At 46.1% G+C, this 23,988-nt stretch overlaps 1 protein-coding gene across 1 annotated transcript in view; it reads right to left on the bottom strand.

Moving 5' to 3' along the window:
• Positions 1–23,988, bottom strand: part of LOC138759091 (pyruvate carboxylase, mitochondrial-like) — a 403,275-nt gene that overhangs the window by 21,868 nt on the left and 357,419 nt on the right. Inside the window, exons 16-18 of the mRNA XM_069928989.1 lie at positions 21,833–22,077; positions 19,119–19,298; positions 17,106–17,354 (exon numbers count right to left, since the gene is read on the bottom strand). Of these exons, the coding sequence (XP_069785090.1) occupies positions 17,106–17,354; positions 19,119–19,298; positions 21,833–22,077 (674 nt within the window). The remainder of the gene's footprint in view (positions 1–17,105; positions 17,355–19,118; positions 19,299–21,832; positions 22,078–23,988) is intronic.

Here is a 23,988-nt window from a genome sequence, read left to right on the forward strand (position 1 = left end):
TCTAAAAGAAAAGTGAGGATTGTGAGAGATGGGAAAATTGATCTAAAATTATGAACATGGAAGAAACTAAAGTTCATCAGTTAATGGCTGTAACCAGTACAAACAGGATAAGCTTGGGGGTTAGGATGCAGGAAAGCAGAGTCAGCACGATTAACATAAGAATCTTCTAGTCTTTGTGACAAGACCATAAGACTAAGATAAGGAGTGGTATGGAACAATAGAATGTAGGAAGTTGAGGTAGTCTGGATCAGATAAGGGTCTCCTAGCCCTGGACAGAAGTACCAAGTCCTACATATCTAATTAGCTAACCATACACAGATTTATACATATGAAATTAGCCAACCCTAGATAGAATGAGTCAACCCTGCATATCAAGAGACTGTAGCCCCGAGAATCAGGAAGGTGTGAATAAGGACAATAACATGAAGGGACAGGATACCCCCTGGTCCTCCAAGTGTACTGAAACTGCACGTAGGCAGGAAGGATTACCTATGCCAAACCCATCCAGGGGGCAGAAGAATGTAAGGGGGAGGACACTCTGATACTGAAATTGACTGTATAAAAGTTGGGTGAGCCCCAGTATATGTGTGTATTCCCAGGGTAAGGGGAAGCACCCAACTTTGCATTGTTGTAGTAATAAATGTTCTTTGTTCTCAATTTTTGTCTCGAGCAATTTCTTTAAAGGTACTTTAATTTCTAACAACAGGTACACCAGATACCAACGTATTCTTACCTGCTGCAGCCTGACTGGGATGACAGGTACACCAGATACCAACGTATTCTTACCTGCTGTTGCCTGACTGGGACGACAGGTACACCAGATACCAACGTATTCTTACCTGCTGTTGCCTGACTGGGACGACAGGTACACCAGATACCAACGTATTCTTACCTGCTGCAGCCTGACTGGGACGACAGGTACACCAGATACCAATGTATTCTTACCTGCTGTTGCCTGACTGGGACGACAGGTACACCAGATACCAACGTATTCTTACCTGCTGCAGCCTGACTAGGACAACAGGTACACCAGATACCAATGTATTCTTACCTGCTGTTGCCTGACTGGGACGACAGGTACACCAGATACCAACGTATTCTTACCTGCTGCAGCCTGACTAGGACAACAGGTACACCAGATACCAACGTATTCTTACCTGCTGCAGCCTCACTGCAATGAATGGTAGTCCAGACACTAACATATTCTGACCTGCTGCAACTTCACAGAGATGACGGGTACTCCAGACTCAAATTTATTCTTACCTCCTGTAGTCTTACTGAGACATTCGATACTCCAGACACGAACGCATTCTTATCTGCTGCCGCCTCACAGGGATAATGTACACCAGGCACTAATTTATTTTTACCCACTGCATCCTCACGGGTTCAATAGGTACTCCAGGCACGAGCATATTCTTACCTGCTGCAGCCTCACTGGGTCGACAGGGACTCCAGGCACGAACGCATTCAAACCTGTTGCAGCCTTTCTGGGACAACAGGGACTCCAGACACAAATATATTCTTACCTGCTGCAGCCTCACAGGGACAACATGTACTTCAGACACGAACATATTCTTACCTGCTGCAGCCTTACTAGGACGACAGATACTCCAGGAACGAACATGATTTTACCTGCTGCAGCCTTACTGGGACAATAGGTATGGCAGATATGAATGTATTTTTACATGCTGCAGCCTCACTGGAAGGACAGATACACCAGATCTGAATGATTCCTAACCTGCTACAGCCTTACTGGGACAACACACATATTCTTTCCTCCTGCAGTCTTACTGAGACTTTCGATACTCCAGACACGAACGCATTCTTACCTCACGGGGACGATATATACTTTAGGGATGAACGTATTCTTATCTGTTGCAGCCTCACTGTGACAACAGATACTTGAGGCACAAAAGTATTCTTCCCTGCAGCATGATCTTTCCCTGTAACTCAGTTCCTCAAGTCCAGGCACCATCCTTGTCAATCTCTGCACTCTTTCAATCTTCCTGTAGTTAGGTGACCCAAACTGTACTCAATACTCCAAATTGGCCTCACCAATGTGTGATACAATTTACCATAACATCCCAGCTGTTATGGGATATTAGTATATTATATAGTATATTATATTATCTTAGTGGGGAGGGGGAGGGAACGAGGGGACAGGGGAGGAGGTGGGAACGGTGGGAAGGGGAGGGGGTGGGGTGAATGAGGGTACGGGGAGGGGGAGGGGGTGGGAATGAGGAGTCAGGAGAGAGCTGGGAATGCTTGGACGGGAAGCGAGTGGGGGGAACAAGGGGACAGCGAGGGGAGAGGGGGTGGGAACAAGGGGACGGGTTGGGGAGGGTGGGAACGAGGAGACGGGGAGGGGGGAATGAGGAGATGTGGGTTGGGGAGGGGTGGGAATGAGGGGATGGGGTTGGGAGAGGGTGGGAACAAGGGGATAGGGTGGTTGGGGAAGCAGGAATAGGCAGGTGTTGGGGGGTAGAGGGTGGAAACAAGGGGACAGGGGTGTGTGAGAGGGGGTGAATGAGGGGACGGGGTGGGGAGGGTGGGAATAAGGGAACAGGGGCAGGGGGTGGGAAGAGGGGATGGGGTGGGTGGGCAGGTAGGAATGAGGGGACAGGGTAGGGGAGTGGGTGGGAATGAGGAGATGGGGAAGGGATGGGTGGGAATGAGGGGACAGGAGTGGGGATGGGGGAGGGGACGGGGTGGTAGAAGGTGCTAAAGGGGGAAGGGGAAGGGGTGGAGGTGGTGAAGTGGGAGGTTCGGAGTAGGGGACGGGTGTAGAGGGTGTTAGAGGAGGGAAGGGGTGGGGGTGAGGGGGCTGAAGGGGGGAGGGTGAGGAAGTTGGCAAAACTGTAGGTAGAGCTAGGGGCTAGTATAGTGTAGTCGGGCTTTGTAACATGATGGGAAAACAGTAGAAGAAATAAATTACCAAAAAGCTGTCACAGCAGCATCTGAGCGAACAATAGAGCATTTGTTGATATGCATCTGCATTGTTTAGCACTGAGACTTTGCGTATGCGAGAAACTAGCTACTAGTATTGATAAGCTGCGGTCTCATGATTGGTAAAATATTATACAGCAAGCGTACTAACTTCAAGATACTTTGTATAAGCGAGGAATTAACTATTGTATATTAAAAGATGAGGTCTTTTATGATTGGTGTAACATTATTCAGTTTGCTACGTATCAGGATAAAAAAAGAATGTATTGTAGCTGTTCAGGGGGACTTTTGTCACTGACTCCTGAGTGGCATTTCAGTAGTAGCGGTGAATGAAAGTAACCCAATCTGCAGATTAAAGAATGATTCAACCAAGACTGTAATTGAAGTCAGTCCTTTTGTGCAAGCACCCTGCGGATCCAGAATCCACAAGGGGACTGGGAAGGGATGGGGTGGGGATGGGGGAGGGGACTGGTAGAGGGTGTTAAAGGGGGGAAAGGAAGTGGGTGGAGGGGCGTGAAGGATGAAGGAGATGGGGAGGGTTATGGGGAGGGCAGTGGAGGGGGAGGGGACAGGGGTAGAGGGTGTTGAGGGGAAGGGGTGGAGGGGTGAAGATGGAAAGGGATGGGGAGGGAACTGGGAAGGGGACAAGGAGGGATTACGGAGTGGGGGGTGGGGGAGGGGATGGGTAGAGGGGCGAAGGGGAGAGGTTGGAGGGGGGTGAAGGGGGAGAGGTCGGGGTTAGAGGGGGTAGAGGGAAGGTGATGAAGGGCCGTGTGCTGAAAGCCCTCTGAACCCTCAATCTCCCTGTGATGCATGTACCTGTGCTGAATCCCTGTGTTCTAGAACATTTCCTGGATCCTGACCTTTCACTGTGTGGCTTCCACAACACATGTCTTTTCCTGCTAGGTGTTCAATTCTGTCCCCTATTCCTCCACCCAGCTGCCCAGCTGGAGTCCTGCTGCCATCTCTGTGACCGTCTTCACTCTCCACAACACTGTTTCATTTGAAGTAGGAATTTAATAATTTACAGTATGGAAACAGGCCATATTGGGCCTTCTAGTAAGAATGTGAAACAGCGATGGGCCCAGCACTGAACCACCACTGGCCACGGGGTCTCTGTGAGTGGCCACTTCCGGGGAAGCATGTGGCTATATCCCTGTAACCCACTCTCCCCACAGCCCACCCACATCTGCAGTACATCTTGGTCCAATTTGCATCCTCGACAGCTCTCTCACTGCCCCCTCTAGCGCAAATCTTCGTCTCATCCACAAAAGCATGATCCACACCGTCATGGAGCATTTGAGCACAGTCCGACTCACATAAAGCTACACCATTACAGTCTCATTGCAGTCTCACCCTCCCCTCCCTTGCACCCACACCCCTCTGTTTTCCTTACATCCATAGCCTGTCTCAGAGTCATTTAAATAACCCCTTCCAAACTGCAGCACCTGCGACTAGGTGTGATTACTGGGGAAAAGGTGTTGAAAGCTCTACCCATTAAATCCCCAACCCGGCAATTTAATGGCGGGTCTCTCCCCCATGATGATGCGGTGATTGACAAGTCATGCACTCACCGGAAGTACTGCCAGAAGTTAAGAATCAAACGGCGAATGAGAAGGATGTTCGGATATTAGCTGACGCAGCGATATACACATGCATGCAAGCACTGACATCACCAAAATAAGCGAGTCGGCCATTTTCCTTTACAAATTGGCCATGGACGAGACCCGGGTAAGTTTTATTGTGCTTCCGTACTACCTCTGAATTAGGGCAGGGACCCGGTTGGATTCCAATGGGCTTGACCCAGTTGGACCCTTTCAAACTGCCGTGAAATTGGGGCACTAACCATGTAAATTAACCCCATTTTATGTAACAGTTTGAAAGGGTTTAGTGTCTCCATTGTTGCAGCCTCTACCACCAGACACCAACCTCTCTCTGTGTAAAAAAATATCCGTCTGGTATCTCCCCTAAACTTTCTTCCCCTCCCCTTATACATGTATCCTCTGGTGTTTGCTATTGACAATTGGGGAAAAAGGTGCTGGTTGTTCACCAAGCCCCTCCTAATCTTATACCCCTCTATTAAGTCATTTCGTATCCTTTGTTGCTCAAAAGAGAAAAGCCCCAGCTCCGTCAACGTTGTGTCATGCGACATCCAGGCCTCATCGTGGTGAATCTCCTCTGCATACACATCCTTCCTGTAATGAGGTGATCAGAACTGAACGTATGGTCTCACCAGAGATATGTAGAGCTGCAACATTACCTCAAGACTCTTGAATTCAATCCTCCATCAACCTGGATGGCAACTTGGAGAGATCTGTGGGTCTGGCCCCCAAGGTCCCCTGTTCTCTCCCACACTGTAAAGAATCCTACCATTAACCATGTACTCTGCCTCCAAGTTCAGCCTTCAAAATTACATCACCTCACACTTACACAGACTGAACTCCATTTGCTCCTTCTCTGCCCAACTATATTCCACAACAACCTCCTACACCACCCACTACACCTCCAACCTTTGTGTCATCTACAAAAATACTGACCCACCCCTCCACCCCATCATCCAAGACATGAATGTAGATGACAAACCCTCTACAGTGGACTGATCCTTGCGGCCGGCCAACCACTGCTCACAGGTCTCTCACCTGATAAACAACATTCCCCCCCCCCACTGCCACTCTCGTAATCCTTCACCAATTCACCAGAAGTTGGGAGGTCCTGTCACGTGGTGGAGCCCCCTTCGGAAGATTGTGTCGGATTTGATCACTGTGTTGTAGAAAGGAAGGCGTCGAACTGGCAAGAGACTGACAAGGCTGTTGCCAGGATTTGGGGAGAGGAGAAGCAGGCTGGGGCTTTATTCCTTGGAGCACATGAGGATGAGAGACAACCTCATAAAGATGGACAAAATCGTGAGAGAAACAAAATCATGAGCACACAGAGCTTTCTTTCACCCAGAGTCGGGGATTGGTAACCAGAAGATGCAAGTTGAAGGTGAGGAGGAAGAGATTTAACAGGAAGCTGAGCGGTACCTGATGTGATTGGTGTGTGGAACTGGCCACTAGATGAGGGGATTGAGCCAGTGTGATAGAAAGAGCCCATAGAGCTTTAAAAAGAACACCCTCAGCTGGTCAACCACCGAGAACGGTAATAATTCGATGTTTGAGTTATTTGGACAGAGAAGCAATACTTCGAATTGCAGTACAAAATGCGAGACAACGACAAACCCCATTATTGATTCAGAATAGCAGAGTCTTTTTTTATCCTGATCTGAGTCAAGATGTCATTCAACGTCGACGTCGATTCAATCCAGTTAAAGAAGTTTTGTGGCGTAAAGGGTCTACTTTTCGTTACCCTGCAGTGTTGAAGGTATTTTATGGAGACTATCAATTTCGTTTTTTTGAAACTGAATGTGAAGCAATCATTTTTTGCCGATTCATTGCCAGATATAAGAGGACAAAGACGTAGTCCACCATTATCTCCTAAAGAAAAATTTGGTTGCTCTGGAAACGGAAGAAATGGCACAAATGGGAAAAACGGGATTGGAAAGAGTCCAACTTCCTTCTGAAACGGGATCTTCGAGATTGGAATCTTCTGGATGAAAAGAAGAATTTTCTTATTCTATTTTTTCTTTTGTTATTATGATATTTTGATGTTATTGACTGTTTGTCTGGAGAGGGAGAGATGTGCACTAAATTCTTTACTAGTCATCAGCCACTGGTGGGTGACCCACACCCAATTTTTATTTAGGGGATTACTACCTTTTGGTAGTTTTTTTTGGGGGGGTAGATTTTCTTTTTTTTTCTTTATTATTTTTTTTTTATTTTTTAATTTGTGATTTTTTTAGAGGGCCTATATACGTTGATTTGAGTTTTTATATAAAGATATTATTGGTATTTAGTAATAATAGTAGCTATGTCAAAGTTGAGGTTTGCTACTTTTAATGTTCAAGGATTAAATAGTCTGATTAAGCATAAGTGAGTCTTGGTGTATATTAAGAAAATGAAAATAGATATTGCCTTTTTACAAGAAACACATTTGAATGTGAAGAAAAGCATGAAATTAAAAAGGGACTGGGTTGGGCATGTAAATTCTTCTTCATTTAATTCTAGAGCTAAAGGTGTAGCAATTTTGATACATAAAAATTTATCTTTTGAATTACAATCAATGGAGGAAAAGGCAGGATGTATTCTTACATTGGATTGTAAGATTTTTAGTGAAATCTGGTCTTTACTTAATATTTATGCCCCAAATGCAGATGATGAAATATTTATTTCAGATGCCTTTTTATGTTTGGGTCAGGCTAATGATAATATTTTTGTTGGTGGTGATTTTAATTGTGTTTTGGAACCTTCATTAGATAAATCTCTGAAGAAAGTTAAAAAAATCCAAGATGGCAATTCAGGTCCAAGCGTTGATGAAGGATCTTAATTTAGTAGATATTTGGAGACGTCTTAATCCAACAGAGAAAGATTTTTCCTTTTATTCATCTAGACATGAATCTTTTTCAAGGATTGACTTTTTTTTTTAGTATCGGGACATTTACAAGGGAAAATACAAAAAGCGGAATATAAAAGTAGGGTGATTTCAGATCATTCTCTGTTATATTTTACATATGAAACTTCTGAGAAAACTCAAATAGCTTATCGTTGGAGATTTAATACAATGTTGTTCAAATATATGGAATTGATTTTTTGAAAAAACAAATTAATTTTTTTTGAAAGAAAATTCTAATTCTGTTCAAAGTAAGTTTGTATGATGAGATGCTATGAAAGCCTATGTGAGAGGACAAATAATTAGTTATACTTTTAAAATTAAAAAGAATCAATTAAATCAGAGTCTTGAATTAGAGAAACAGATCGATGAGTTAGAAAAGGAATTTCAGAAAGATGCTACAGAAGATCAGAAAATAGAAGTATCTAGGTTGAAATCGAAATATAATACTGCAATCTTATCAATTTGAATGTGTGATTAATAGAACTAAACAACGGTATTACGAATGGGGAGAGAAAGCACATAAGGTATTGGCGTGGCAATTAAAGAAAGAACAGCTATCGAGGACTATTAATGGAATTCTCTTATTAATAAATCTCGTGAGATTAATGATGAATTTTATTCATTTTATAAAAAGTTATATACATCTGAAGGAAAACAAGAAACTGAATAGATTGATCTTTTTTTAATCACATTTAGAAGAACCATTTACTGATTCGGAAATTAAAATGGCTATGCTGGAAATGCCGAATGGTAAATCACCTGGTGATGATGGATTTTTGGTTGAATTTTATAAATTTTTTAATGATAATTAAAAAACACTACAGTGTTTGGGGATGTATAATGTCAAGTTGGAGAACATTATGAATTACCTGAGTCTTGTTCTAGTGCTTTAATTACAGTAATTCCTAAAAAAGATAGAGATCCTTTGAAAGTATCTTCATATAGACCAATTTTGTTGTTAAATGTAGATTATAAAATAATAGCTAAAATAATTAATTTATTTGCTGATGATGTATTGGTGCATTTAATAAACCCAGCTCAGTCACTTTTGCATTTGAAGGAATGTTTAATACAATATGGATGACTTTCTGGATATAAAGTTAATTGGGAAAAAAGTGAAATATTACCGGTAAGTGAAGGAGATTATTCAGTTTATAAGAATATTATTAATTTGAAGTGGACTGATCGAATTAAATATCTGGGTATAATTTTGAATATTAATTATCAATCTTTATATAAATTAAATTATGCTCCGTTAACTAAAACTGATTTGATTAAATGGAAAGATTTACATATTAATTTAATGGGAAGGATAAATACAATTAAGATGAATATCTTTCCGCGTATACAATATTTGTTTCAATCTATTCTGTATTTACTTGATAGAAATTTTTTTTGAGATTTGTATAAAATGATTAGGGAGTTTTTATGGAGGGGTAAATTTTCAAGAGTAGCTTTGAATAAATTAACTTGGAAATATGAGTGAGGGGGACGACGTTTACCACATTTTCAAAATTATTATGAAGCAGCCCAACTTAAATTAATTAGTTCATTGATGGATTTGGTACAACCTCCCAATTGGGCTAAAATTGAAGTGGCAAGTATTTCTGAATTTGAAATACATCAATTTTTGTTTAGGTGGAATATAAATTTGTTACAACAATATAATGTGCCTATACTAAAACATTTAATTAAGTTATAGATAAAGAAAAATAAAATGATAGGCTCGAGGGGTAAATTATTGGCTTTGACTCCGTTGTATAATAATCAACTTATTTCTTTTTCAATACATAATCAAAGTTTATTGCATTGGAGATTTAAAGGTGTGAAAAATTTGGGAGATTGTTTTAAAGAGGGTAAGTTTTTATCTTCTAATCAGATGAGGGAAGATTTTGGTATTGATAAGAACTCTTTTTTTATTATCAAATTCGATCTTTGGTAAAATGTATGTTTGGTAGAGATATGATTTTACCTAAAATGACTAAATTTGAGACTTTTCTTATGAAGGTACTACAGGATGGTATGGATAAAAAGGGTTGGGATAGATCTAAAATTAAATGGGAAGCGGATATTGGTTTTATTTTTTTCTGAAGATGATTGGTTAGATATCTGTTATGATAGTGTAACTAGATTGATAAATGCACGTTATGCAATGATTAATTACAATTTTTTACATCAATTATATTTGACACCTGAAAAATTAAAAGAAATATGGTTTTAATGAATCAGATTTGTGTTTTAGATGTGGTGATAAGGTTGGACATTTTTTTCATGCTCTTTGGTTATGTATACATGTACTATTTTTTGGAAGAAAATTCAATCGTTTTTAGAATACCTGTATAAGATTAAAATAGTTTTAGATCCAACAGTATTTTTATTGGGTAGTTTGCAACCTCTGAAAGGTTTGGGATTAGGTAAGTTCCAGCTTGCTTTTATATATTTAGCTTTATCCGTAGCGAAAAAATGTATTGCTAGTATGTGGAAACATACAAATATGATTGATATTAATAGATGGCATAACGAGATGAAATATTGTTTAATAATGGAAAAAAATATGTATGTTTCACATGATAATTATAATTTTTTTATTAATAAGTGGCTGTTATACTCGGAATATTTACATTTCAATTTATATTGTCTAGATTTTAATATGTATATTTAACTTTTTTAATATTCTTTCTTTTTTCTTTTTTTATGGCTCTCCTTAGGAGAGTTGGCTGAAGTGGGGGGGGTTCTTTTCTTTTTATATATATATATAAAATGTTCATGTTCATGCTTAATTGCTGCATATGTCATATTATTTGCTTTTTGAACGAATAAAGTTTAAAAAGAAACTAATGTATATATTTGTATATATTTACATATAGTAGTAGTGATTGACTGAGAGCTGTAGCCACGCCTACCGGCAAGTCATAAAGGCTGCTCCTAGAGGAGTCACGTGATGGAGTAGTGGCCGGTAGGAGAATACCAGCTCTCTCCAGAAAAGAAGGAAAAACGTGAAGAAAAAGCAAAGCCCCAGACACACAAATCACAGTAAATAAAAAATAAAGGTGTGGAGAAAATGATACCTAAGAAAGAAAAGCCAAAAACAACGGGAAGAAAAGAAGAAAGAAAGACGCTGGAAGAGAAAGATGAAGGCCTTATCTGTACAAAAAAGCAGGGACCCGCCACAGAAAGAGGAGCCCACTCCCCGAGGTTAGTGGGTCGCGACCCACCGATCATGGGACTGCAAAAATGGCTCACGGAGCCAAACAGGGGTGCGCAACTGTGTATGCGTGAGGAATCATGCATGCACGATGCACATGACAAGGAGAACACCGGCGGGAGGGGGGACCAGCTGCTGAGTGAAACTCCACAGCACAAACAGGTGAGAGAGTCCCAATAGCAGGACCCCCAGCTGGAAGATAAAGAAAGCAACGGGAATGGGAGAGGTGAGAAAGAAAAAAAGGAAGCACAAGACACAACAGATAACCAGCCCAGAAGAAGTGGACCAAAATCAAGAAACCATAGAAAAAAAAAATACCCAACAAACTGAGACAAGCAGCTCAACAAAAAAGTCAGAAGAGACACAGATACAAGGAAGAGGAGGAGGAGGAAGAAGGAAGAAGGAAGAAGAAGAAGAAGAAGAAGAAGAAGAAGAAGAAGAAGAAGACTAAACTCTTTACAGAGGAATAGTAAAATGAATGAACAGTACATAGATTTTAAAAATTTTCAAGAACAAATGAAAGCATTAAAAGGAAAGGGCTGCTCCTCACCAGACCCAGGTCAGTCTGGACTGGTCGACCTCAATTTACTACACTCCAGTCTTTTGCTAATAAAAGCCTTGGTTTGAGTCAACAAGTCTTTGAGTCATTCGATGCGCTTCAATTTTATTAGCAAAAATTTAAACAGCTGGAGTGAATGCTGCGACCAGAACGCCTCAGCATCGACCTGCAGTCACCTGACTGAAGTGTTTTGAGGTGCATCTGCAGTGCTCTGACCCCAAAAAACTGCTATGCTGATGTTGATGGTGTCCACGAAAACATCCAGGATGCGACCTCCTACATGGCTTCCATGAATGTGCTGAGGGGACTCTATGAGCGACATGTGAATAAGATCTATGCCAGGCACATAATGGTGACCAGGAGGCAGCAGCCCAGTGAGTCTTGCAAAGCGTTCCTCCAAGGTTACTGGGTAGAGCTTGTGCGTGCACTGACAAAACTGTGGTCGGAATCACTGACGACCTCATCCAGGATGCTTATGTGGCTGGGGTCCGATCTAATGAAGTCAGGCAACGATTGCTGGAACATGGGGGAATTGCTGAAACGATGGAGGCTGGAACCCTAAGCATGAACGCTGGGCCCCCCGTTATGATATGAGTAGAATACCTGCACTTAACCCAACCTCCGCACGCCCAGTCAATGCCACTGCCACACTACCCGATGTGGCCCCGAAGTGCTACTTCTACGGGAGGGAGAAGCAGAGCCAATCCCTGTGCCCTGCGAGGAAGGCCCGCAGCCAGAAGTGCCAAAAGAACGGCCACTTTGCCACAGTCTGTCCAAAATGACCGCCATCAAGCACAGTGCCTCATGCGAGGCTCAATTGCCTTCCCGAAATTCTAATTACTCATCCTCGGAACTCTCATCCAATGAGAACGAGGAATCTATCGCGCGGCATTGCTTGACGTCATGACACAAGCACCGCAAGTGGAAGGCGCCACCCTCACAATGCTCCACCCTCGCCGTTGTCATGCTGATCCCTGACTTGACTCCCCCCACTCAACAGGACTTGCGCTTCAGCAAGCCCTGATGGACTGCCTGCACAATGCTTCACCATCACCGCCACCACTGAACCCGACTGGGTCCCTGCACCGGAAGACCCCGTCAGCCCGCCTGCACCACGAGAGTCGCCACCTCCTCAGCTTGCCACTGACTTCATCTGGAGGCTACCGCCTCCGCGACTTGCTGCTGACAGCCTGCTGACGTCACGGCGCAAGCGTAGTGCGCACCAGGCCAAGGCCCAACGATGCTCCATCCCTGCTCCAACAACGCAATGAGTGACATCATCATGTCAGCCTCCACAATCTCCAACATAGGCAGCAGCCCCACTCCCTGTATCGGTTGCTGCATCAGTGACATGAAACCAGGACCAGCCACACCCCCTAGCTAAGGCTATGGAAACAATTAAGGTGAACAGCCAGTCTGTTTGATTCAGGTTTGACGGAGAGCTTCATTCATGGTCCAACGATGCACGCTAGCAGTTCACTCAAAAGATTTCACTCGCCAAAAGAGCGCTCTTAACAAGGGGTATTGTGCGGTGACCTTGAAAGTTCAGGGCATCAAATTTACAGGGATAAAGTTGCCGGTCCTATCTCAATTATGTGCACCTCTGTTGTTGGGGTTGGATTTCCAATGTCATTTTAAATCGGTGTCACTTCATTACGGGGATCCCCACTCTCCACTCTCTGTCTGCTACCACCCCACCCTGGAGATCTCCTACCAGTGACTGCCCACGCCAGTCCCCGCACCCCAACACTCCACTTGCAGCCTCTCTACCCTCTGGGTCGCTCCTCCAGCACTCTTCGCCAACCTCACTCCTGCCTGGAAACCGATTGTCACTAAAAGCGGGCAGTACAGCTTCGGGGATCTTCTTCTTTGGCTTGGCTTCGCGGACGAAGATTTATGGAGGGGTAATGTCCACGTCAGCTGCAGGCTCGTTTGTGGCTGACATGTCCGATGCGGGACAGGCAGACACGGTTGCAGCGGTTGCAAGGGAATAGGAAGTTTATTAATAGTGAGGTGCGCAGATTGCTGGACGAGGCCATCATTGAGGCCAGCGCAAGTCCCTGGAGGGCGCAAGTGCCAGTGGTGAAGAACGGGGAGAAGCTGCGGATGGTGATTGACTACAGCCAAACGGTTAAACACTTCACGCTCTTGGACGCTTAATCTCTTCCGCAAATCATGGTCATGGTGAATCAGATCACCCAATACTGTGTTTTTTCCACCATTGATCTCCAATCAGCCTACTACCAGCTCCCGATCTGTACGGAAGACCGCCCTTTCACGGCCTTCGAAGTGAACAGACGTTTGTATCAATTCCTCAGGGTCCCCTTCGGTGTCACAAATGGTGTCACGGTCTTTCAGCGATAGATTGACCGGATGGTAGACCAGAATAGCCTAACAACAATGTGACAGTGGCCACGACCCACAGGACCATGACACCAAATTCTTCCAAATGGCAAAACAGCTGAATCTGACCTATAATTTTGAGAAGTGTGTCTTCTGGACCACTCGCCTCGCAATACTAGATTGTGTGGTGGAAAACGGGGTGGTAATACCAGACCCCGACTGCATGCGCCCTCTCATGGACCTTCCACTGCCCCAAACCCAGAAGGCACTCAAATGCTGCCTGGGGCTTTTTCCTACTACGTCCAATGGGTCCGACAGTACACTGACAAGGCTTGGCCACTCATCAAGTCCATGTCCTTCCCCTGGTCAGTGGAAGCCAGAGCGGCCTTTAACCGCATCAAGTTGGACATTGCCACGGCCACTCTGCACGCTATAGAAGAATCTTCCAGGTAAAGAGCAATGCTTCCGACTTTGCGCTAGCAGCCACCTTAAACCAGGCCAGTAGGCCTGTCACCTTCTTTTCTGGGACCCTCCAGGGCCCGTAAAGCCAACACTCCTCTGTCGAGAAGGAGGCCCAGGCCATCGTAGTTGGAGACATTACCTTGCTGGCAGGTGCTTAACACTGCTGACCAACCAATGCATGGTCTCATTTATGTTCAGCAGCAACCATCTGAGTATTACACACTCAGATGGGTAATATAAAAAATGACAAGATTGCCAGGAACTCTCCTCTCCGGCCTGGCATACTCAATGACCCGCCCGATGCCCTTTCCCATGGGACATGCGCCAGTGTACAACTGGACAGGCTGCAGAGACTCCATGAGCTCTGTCACCCAGGGGTCACCAAGTATGCACACTTTGTGAAGGCCCGCAACCTGCCCTATACGGTTGATGAGATCCGCTCCATGACCCGAGCCTGCCCAGTATGCGTTGAGTGCAAGCCCAACTTCTTCCAGCCCAAGAGGACCCACGTCATTAAAGCCACACAGCCCTCCGAACATTTCAGTGGACTTCAAGGGGCCCCTACCATTGATGAACCGTAATACCTACATCGTCACGGTAATCGACAAGTACTCCAGCTTCCCATTCGCTATTCCCTGCCTGGACATGACCGCTTCCACAGTCATAAATGCTCTGCACAGCATCTTCGCCATTTTCAGGTACCCCAGTTACATCCACAGTGACCGGGGGTCCTCGTTTATGAGTGCAGAGCTGAGGCAGTACCTTCTGGAGTGCGGTATTGCTTCGAGCAGGACCACTAGCTACAACCCATGCACTAACGGGCAGGTCAAAAGGGAGAATGCCACTGCGCAAAGGCCTCCCCACCACTCGCTGGCAGGGCATCCTCCCAAGCACCCTACACTCCATCAGGTCCCTGTGATGCACTGCCACCAACCCTAATGTTTGTTCTTCCCACGAAAGTGAGAGTCATGAACAGCTTGTCTGATGGTCCCTGGACCTGTCCTGCTGAGACGTCATGTTCGGTTCTTGAAAAATGACCTTCTAGTTGACCAGATAATGTTGTTACACACGAACCCACACTATGCTTATATCAATTACCTGGACGGGCGGGAGGACACGGTCTCAGTAAGGGATCTGGTGAATATCCTCTGGACTGCCTCCAAGGTCAGTCTAGCCTTCCTCAAGTATGGAGACCAGAACTGCACACAGTCCTCCAGGAGTGGTCTCACCAGTACCTTGTACAGTTGCAGCATGACCTCTCTGCTCTTGAATTCAATTCCTCTAGCAATGAAGGCCAACATTCCATTTGCCTTCTTAGTAATCTGCTGTAACTGCAACCCAACTTTTTGTGATTGATGCACAAGCACCCCCAAGTCCTTCTGCACTACAGCATACTGTAGTCTTTCACCATTTAAATAATAATCTGCTCTTCTATTTTTCCTACTAAAGTGGATGACCTCTCATTTAGTAAACATAGTATGCCATCCACCAGTCTTTTGCCCATTCACCTAACTTAACTATATCCTTCTGCAGGCTCTCCACATCCTCTGTACAATTTGCTTTTCATCCGCAAACTTAGCTATATGACACTCTGTCACCTCTTCCAAATCATCAAATGGTGAACAGCTGCAGACACACAGCATCGACCCCTGAGTCCCCCCACTTACCACTATCTCCCATCAAAAAAACACCCATTTATCCCAATTCTCTGCCTTCTCTCAATCAGTCCATGTCAATATACTTTCCCTGACTCCATTCATCTGTAACTATTGACATCTCTTGTGCAGCACCTTATCAAACGCTTTCTGGAAATCCAAATATACAACATCAACCTGTTCCCCTCTATCTACCGCACCCATTATAAACTCAAAGAACTCCAGCAAGTTTGTTAAATAACACCTGCCCTTTCTGAATCCATGCTGCATCTGCCTGATAGAACCCCTTCATTACTTCATCCATAATGACAGCTTCAAGCATTTTCCCGACTACAGATGTTAAGTTAACTGGCCAATAGTTACCCGTCTTCTGCCTACACCCCTTTTTAAACTAGATGGGCTGAAGAACTGAATTCTGTTTTCTATCCATGCTCTTCCTGTAAATCTCCTCCACGCCCCTTCCAACTGCCTGATGTCCTTGTAAGGGCATGCAGAACTCACAGTGTGATCCGGATCATGAGCTCTCAATGCCCTTCTTCTCAATGAAGACAAGTGACACTGTGCTCTGGGAGTTACACAATGCAGAAACAGACCAGGGGTGCTCTGTGGTTAGTAAAGGATTACTTAAGGTCATATGTGAGTGGAAATAAACAGTTTGAGAACCATTGCTCTAAACCTATTTTCTCAATGAATCTATTCAAATGTTTCTGAAACATCCCAATCATCCAAGCCCTTGTTTCCCTTGTGATTCTGTCCACCTCTGTGAGATCACCCTTCATCTTCCTCCGCTCCAAGAAATAAAGGCCCAGCCTGCTCCAATCTCTCCCTGTAGCGCAGGCCCCAAGACCTGGCAATATCCTCAGCAATCCCCATTGTGTCACACTCTGTCTGATTCTGCAGATTCATGATGTGTTTGTGAGTGTGTGTGTGTGTGTGTGTGTGTGTGTGTGTGTGTGTGTGTGTGTGTGTGTGTGTGTGTGTGTGTGTGTGTGTGCGTGTGCGTGTTTGAGTGAGTGTGTGTGTGTAAGTGTGTGTGATTGTGTGTATAGTGTGTCTGTGTCTGTGTGTGCACGCGCGTGTTTGAGTGTGTGTGTGTGTGTGTGTGTGTGAGTGAGTGTGTGTGTGTGTGTGTGTATAAGTGTGTGTGTGTGCGTGTGCGTGTTTGAGTGAGTGTGTGTGTGTAAGTGTGTGTGATTGTGTGTATAGTGTGTCTGTGTCTGTGTGTGCACGCGCGTGTTTGAGTGTGTGTGTGTGTGTGTGTGTGTGTGTGTGTGAGTGTGTGCGTATGTTAGTTTGTCCACCATGGGTTGGATAAACACTGCTGAACATGTTGTCCGACAGAATACTGGATGACCTCAGGATGACCTGGGTTGGGGTAAGGTTGGGGATGTGGAGTAGACAGGAGGAAAGGCTCCCCAGCAGAAGTAGTCGGGCAGAGTGGCTGTACCTCAAACTCCTCAGCAATCTTGGGTCCCTCCAAGAAGAGGCGAGTGTTGAGACAATCAACCGGGCCGAACTGGGACGTGAAGTCCTTGAACTCATCGAAGACCTTGGGGTACATGGCAGCCGAGAGCACATCCTCAGTGCTGAGCTCATCCACATGTCGCAGGCTCAGATCCTGCTCCAGCCGCTCAAAGTCCAGAGGCGGTAGCGAGGCACCTGGCCGCCCTTTGATCCGTGGAAGGTCTTTCAGCACCTGTGGGGGCCAGACACAGAGTGAATCATCCTGCAGGTGCCAAGGCAGAGGGGAGGCAGGTCACTACAGACAATCCATCAGTCAAGGGGAGGAGAAGCAGAAGGGAGGGGGTGGGAGGGATAGGGAGAGGAGGGATGGGAAGAGGGAGAGGAGAAGGGGAGATGGAGGGAGGGGGCGAGAGGAGTGAAGTGAAGGAGAAGGGTGGAGAGGGAGAGGGAGGAAAGGGAGGAGGAGTTGGAGGAAGCAAAAAAAGGGGAGAGGAGGTGGGAAGGAGGAGAGACGGGGACAGTGGAAATCGCCAGGAACACTCAGATGGTCAGGGTGTGTCTGGATAGTGATAGAGAGAGAGAAAAAAAGGCAGAGGAAAACAGAGAGAAAAAGATGGGGTAGAATGCAAGGGAGGGAAAGGAGAGTGGAGTGAGAATGGTGAGAATTTGTGAGGCTCAATGAGAGATTAATGGAGAGAGGATCAGTGAGACAGAGGGACAGAGAGAGGCTAAATGAGAGAGAGGGACCATGAGAAAGACAGAGAGAGAGTAAATGAGAGATGGATGGAGAGAGGAACGGTGAGAGAGAAGGAAGGAGAGGGAAAGAGAGAGAGGGGGACAGTGAGAGAGGGATGGAGAGAGGGATAATGAGAGAGAGAGGGACAGTGAGAGAGGGATGGAGAGAGGGATAATGAGAGAGAGAGGGTCAGTGAGAGAGAGTGACAGAGGGACAGAGATAAAGGGATGGAGAGAGGGACAATGAGAGAGGGAAGAGAGGACAGTGAGAGAGAGGGAGAGGGGGACAGTGAGTAAGAGAGAGGGATGGAGAGACAGTGAGAGAGAGGGAAGGAGAGAGAAAGAGAGAGAGGGACAGTGAGAGAGGGGCAATGAGAAAGGGATAGAGAGAGGGACAGTGAGAATGAGGGATGGAGAGGGATAATGAGAGAAAGAGGGACAGTGAGAGAGAGGGACAGAGAAGGACAGTAAGAGAGAAGGATGGAGAGAGGGATAATGAGAGAGAGAGAGAGAGGAACAGTGAGAGAGGGATGGAGAGGGATGGAGAGAGGGATGGAGAGAGGGTAAGAGAGAGGGACAGAGAGAAGGACAATGAGAGAGAGGGATGTAGGGATAATGAGAGAGAGAAGCACAGTGAGAGAGGGATGGAGAGGGACAGAGAGAGGGATGGAGAGAGGGACAGTAAGAGAGAGGGACAGAGAGAAGGACAATGAGAGAGAGGGATGGAGAGAGGGATAATGAGAGAGAGACAGTGAGAGAGGGATGGAGAGGTACAGTGGGAGAGAGGGATGGAGAAAGGGACAGTGAGAGAGAGGAATGGAGAGAGGGGAAGTAAGAGAGAGGGATGGAGAGAGGGTGAGAGGGACATTGAGAGAGGGAGAGTGAGAGAGGATGGAGAGAGGGGCAGTGAGAGAGAGGGACAGAGAATGGGACAGAGAAAGAGGGATAGAGAGAGGGATGGAGAGAGGGACAGAGGGATGGAGAGAGGGACACTGAGAAAGAGGGACAGAGAGAGAGATAGGGACAATGAGAGAGGGATGGAGAAAGGGACAGTGAGAGAGGGGTGGAGGGACAGTGAAGGGGAGGGATGGAGAGACAGAGAAAGGTTCAGAGAGTGGTGCAGAGGGAGGGACTGAGAGAGGGTCAGTGAGAGAGAGGGATGGAGAAACAGAGAGAGGGACAGAGGGATGAACAGAGAAAGAGAGAGGACCTGGGACAGTGAGAGAGAAGCGGGTGAGGTGGGGTGAGAGTGGGAGCTTACCTTGCTGCGGAAAGGCTCGGGGAATCCACCATGGGGAATGCCAATGTATCCTTGCAGGAATTCCACCACTGACTGTGGGAAGGAAAGATCTTCGGCCTCCGCCTCGACCTCCTCCCGGGTAAGATTGTTCTGGACCATGAACTGAGCAAGGTCACCAACGATCTTCGAGGAAGGAGTCACCTGGGGCCAGGGAAACAGGCATTCAATATCAAAAGTGGGCTCACAGGGTGATGGGACATAAGGAGAACAAGTGGCATGTTGGCCTTCTATCAATCAAAATATACAGGGGATTGTAGGTTAATTCAGTCTCTTTGGACGGCATAGGCTTATGGGCCAGAAGGGCCTTTTACAGTGCTGCAGGTTTAAATTGAAATTTAAATCAAAGTATTGAGTACAGGAGTTGGGATGTTATGGTAAAGTTGCATACAACATTGGTGAGGCCACTTTGAAGTATTGTGTGCAGTTTTGGTCACCTAACTACAGGAAGGATATCAATAAGATAGAAAGAGTGCAGAATGTTTCTGGGACTTGATGAACTGAGTTACAGGGAAAGATTAAACAGGTTGGAATTTTATTCCCTGGTGCATCAGAGAATGAGGGGAGATTTACAGAATTATGAGGAGGGATAGACAGGGTAAATGCAAGCAGGGCTATTCCTACTGAGGGTAAGTGGGACAAGAACTGGAGCACATGGGTTAAGAGTTAAAGGGTTGAAGTTTAGGGGGAACATTAGAGGGGAAACGTTCACATGGAGAGTTGTAGGGTATGGAATGAGCTGCCAAATGAAGCAGTGAAAAATTTGGGCAGGTCCATAGATGGGAGGGGTATGGACGGATATGGAAAGGGTGCAGATCAGTGGGACAAGGCAGAATAATAGTTCAGCACAGACTAGAAGAGCTGGTTCCAAGTTACAGACAGGTGGTTTTGCTCTCCACTATTTCTACCTTCATCCTCCATCACACATGGTTGGCGTAGTGGTCACCACATTATCGTTACAGTGCCAGCGATCGGGATCGGGGTTTGAATTCCACGCTGTCTGTAAGGAGTTTGTACGTTCTCCCAATTTCCGCATGGGTTTTGCCCAGGGGCTCCAGTTTTCTTCCCACTCTTCAAGACGTACTGGGGATTGTTGGTCAGTTGGGTGTAAATTTGGCAGTACGGGCTCATGGGGTGAAGGTCCTGTCACATTTAAAATTTAAAAATCTTCCTCAATTATTCTCCCCCCCCACCCTCACCCTCACTGCAAATCTGCTGCCTGTTGCTCCTGACTCTGCCCTTGCCCTTCCTTCTGTCTGTCGCACTGTGCCCCTCCCTGCCTCCCTAGGACCCCGCTGGCCCCTGGTGACACTCCCTCCCTCTTTCCTGTCTCCCTTCTGCCAAAACTGGATGCATTTGCCTCTGAGAAACGGAGGGTCTCAAGATCGTCCTTATGGATGGGTGATTGGATTTCCCATTGGTTGGTGAAGATGAGGCAGTGGGTTAACTGCTGGGAAAACGGTCCTGTCCCTTCATAATTTCTGACAATTCGAGGCTCTTGGTCTTCAGCTTTCTGTTCCTGCCTGCATGCTAGAATTAACTTACTGCACTGCACTCAATGAAACAAGCCCAGGTGTCAGGTGACAATGACAATGAACTTGCCTCGAAGAAACCTCCCACCAATTACCCCTGTGACCTTAGGTCCATCTTCCTCCCTCACCACCAATTGCGGCCCTAAACAGTCCTTCCAAGTGAACCAACAACTACAGGGGTCATCTGCTGCATCCGGGGCTCCCCTCCTGGTCTCCTCTACATTGGAGAGACTGGGCGCAGTGTGGAAGATCACTTTGTTGAGCACCTCAGCTCTGTCCACTGTAATGGCGTGGATCTCCCAGTGGCCATCCATTTCAATTCCAGACCCCACTCCCACACCAACATGTCTGTCCATGGCTATAGGCACTACCAAACCGACGCCATGTGCAAATCAGAGGAACAACTCATTAGTTGGGGACTCTCAAAACAGATGGTATTAAAATCAAAATGGAGAGGAGGGGTTAAAGAGAGAGAGAGAAAGAGAGAGAGGAGGGAAGGAAATAAAGGGAGAGAGAGTGAGGGGGATGGGAGGGAGAGGGAGGGAGATAGTGATAGAAAGAGAGAGAGGGAAGGAAAGGGATGGAGAGAGATAGAAAGGGATAGAGTGTCAGAGAGAGAGAGACAGAGAGAGAAAGGGAGAGAGAAGGGGTAGAGAAAGGTGTGAGAGAGAGAGAAAGAAAGAGATGAGGGAGGGAGGGAGAGAGAAGGAGAGACAGAGAGAGAGTGAATAAGAAGGAGAACGGGAAGGTAAAGAAGAGATGGGTGCAGTGGAACCAGATGGGTTGATGGGGCATCGGAGAAGCCGCCGATGGTGCCGGTGGGTGAGAAGCTGAGACTCCAGGTTATGTTTGACCTACCGGGCACGCATGAAGCTGAGGCCTGAGATGTCCGTGTGGGAATGGCTTGGATGGGGAGTGAAAACTGTCATCAACAGGAATGGCAAGATCTGAAGCCTACAGACGGTTGTCCTGGGTCACCATTGACATTTTTAATTCACTTCCTCATCAAACTAGTATTTGGTCACCTTCCGCTGCTGTTTCCCCTCTCTCCTTTTTCCCCTCCTCCCCCTCCCCTCCCCTCCCCTTCCCCCCTCCCATCCCCCCTCTCCCTCCCTGTCCCCTCATGCCCAGGCATCTGCCCCTCACCTTTATCAGGTCCCCCAGCAGTTTGTTGGCCTCAGTGTAAGCCTTTTTGATAGCCTTGAACTTGTTGCCAAGGCCCATGCTGTGGGCCTGGAAGTGGAGATTGGTGTACTGGCCACCGGGGATCTCGTTCTCATAGATGTCTGAGCTGCCGGACTTCATAGTGGCCGTGCAGTCGAACGGAGCATACAGCTGCCGCGTCATCTCCCAGAACTGGCTGTAGTCACTCACCTTCTCCAGCTGGATACCTGCGGGGCGGGGGGAGGGAGACGGTGGGCAGTGGTTAGTGCGGCTGTGCAGGACTGGGCTGCAACCCTCCTCCACTCAGTCACAGGGAGACCCTTCAACCCAACCCCCATGCTTTCCTGATTGGCGTTCATTTCCAGAGGAGTAGAAAGTAGGAGCAGGGATGTGATGTTGAGGCTTTATAAGACTGATGAGACCTCATTGTGAGCAGTTTTGGGCTCCTTGTTTAAGGGTGTCCTGACATTGGAGAGGTTTTAAAAGAGGTTCACATGGATGATTCTGGGAATGAAAGGAGTGTTTGACAGCTCTTGGCCTGTACTCGTTGGAATTTAGGAGAATGAAGGGAGGGAGATTTCATTGAAAAATTTGGAAAGTTGAAATGCATGCACAGAGTAAATGTGGAAAGATTGTTCCCCACAGTGGGAGAGTCCAGGAAAAGAGGGTACAACTTCAGGAATGAAGGCGTCGCTTAGAACAGAGATGCAGAGGAGTATCTTCAGCCAGAGGGTGGTGAATCTGTGGAATTTGTTGCCACAGGAGGTTATGGAGGCTGGGTCATTGGGAGTATTTAAGGCAGAGATCAACAAGTTCTTGAATAAAACAGGAAAGTCTGCGGACTCGAGAAACTCAGCAGACTCATCAAAGGTTATGGGGAGAAGTCTGGGCAGTGGTGCTGAGTGGGGAAATGAATCAGCTCATGATTAAATGGCAGGGCAGACTGAAAGGGCTGAATGTCCTATTTCTGCTCTTATGTCTGATGCCCCTCCCACACCAGTCCCAATGATCTGCGTTTGACCCATGCCCCTGTAAACCCCTCTCTAAAACTCTGGAATATTGTGTTCATTTCTGGTCGCCTCATTACAGGAAAGATATGGAAACTGTAGAGTGGGAGCAGAGGAGGTTCATCAGAATGTTGCCTTGATTGGAGAACTTGTATTATGAGGCAAGGTTAACAGAGCTTAGGCTTTTCTCTTTGGAGCGTCAAAGGAAGACTGGCTCAGAACCAGCTCAGTATCTGGAGAATCTGCGTGGGCACATGTGTGTGTGTGTGTGTGTGTGTGTGTGTGTGTGTGTGTGTGTGTGTGTGTGTGTGTGTGTGTGTGTGTGTGTGTTACATGTGTGCCTTTACATGCTTTTGTGTCTATGTGGTTGTGTGTTTATGTGAGTGTGTATGTGTGTGTTTATGTATGTCTGTGTGAGAGTGCATGTGCTGGTGTAGTAGTGTGTTTGTGGCCTGTGTAAGAGTGTGGGGTGCGTGTGTACATGCGTGTGAGAGTATGGATGTTCTAGTGTGTGTGAGTGCTTGTGTATGAGTATGTTAGTTGGTATGTGAGTATATGCATTTATGGGTGTGTGTGACAGAGAGCGCATGTGAAGTGAGTGTGTGTGAGTGTGTGTGGGAGTATTAGTATATGTGTGAGTGTGTTAGTGGTGAGAAAGTATGTTAATGTGGGTGAGAGTGAGTGTGCATGTTAATGTGTGTCAGTGCATGTGTGAGAGAAAGTGTGTGTGGGATGTGTCTGTGTTTGTGTGGGTGTGTTAGTGTGTGGGTGTGTGTTTGTGTGTGTTAATGTGCATGTGTGTGAGTGTGTGTGTGGGTGTTAATGTATTTATGAGTGTGTGTGAACATGAGTGTGTTAAGAGTGTTTGAATTGTGTTTGTGCATGTGAACATTAGTAGCATGTGTATCACTGTGTGTGTGTGAATGTGAGTGTATGTATGCCTATGTGTGTCTGTGAGTGTGTGTATGTATGTGAACATGTGTGTGATCTGTATGTGTAAGATGGTGCGTATGTGTGTGAGAGCCTGTGTGTGTATGTGTGTATTTGTGTGTGTGCTTGTGTGAGTGTATGCATGAGTATGTGTGTGGACATGTCTGAGTGTGTTTATGTGTGTGTGTGTGACTGTGTGTG

This window comes from Narcine bancroftii, chromosome 3 (genome assembly GCF_036971445.1).
Source record: "Narcine bancroftii isolate sNarBan1 chromosome 3, sNarBan1.hap1, whole genome shotgun sequence".
In the NCBI taxonomy this organism is placed as follows: Eukaryota; Metazoa; Chordata; class Chondrichthyes; order Torpediniformes; family Narcinidae; genus Narcine; species Narcine bancroftii.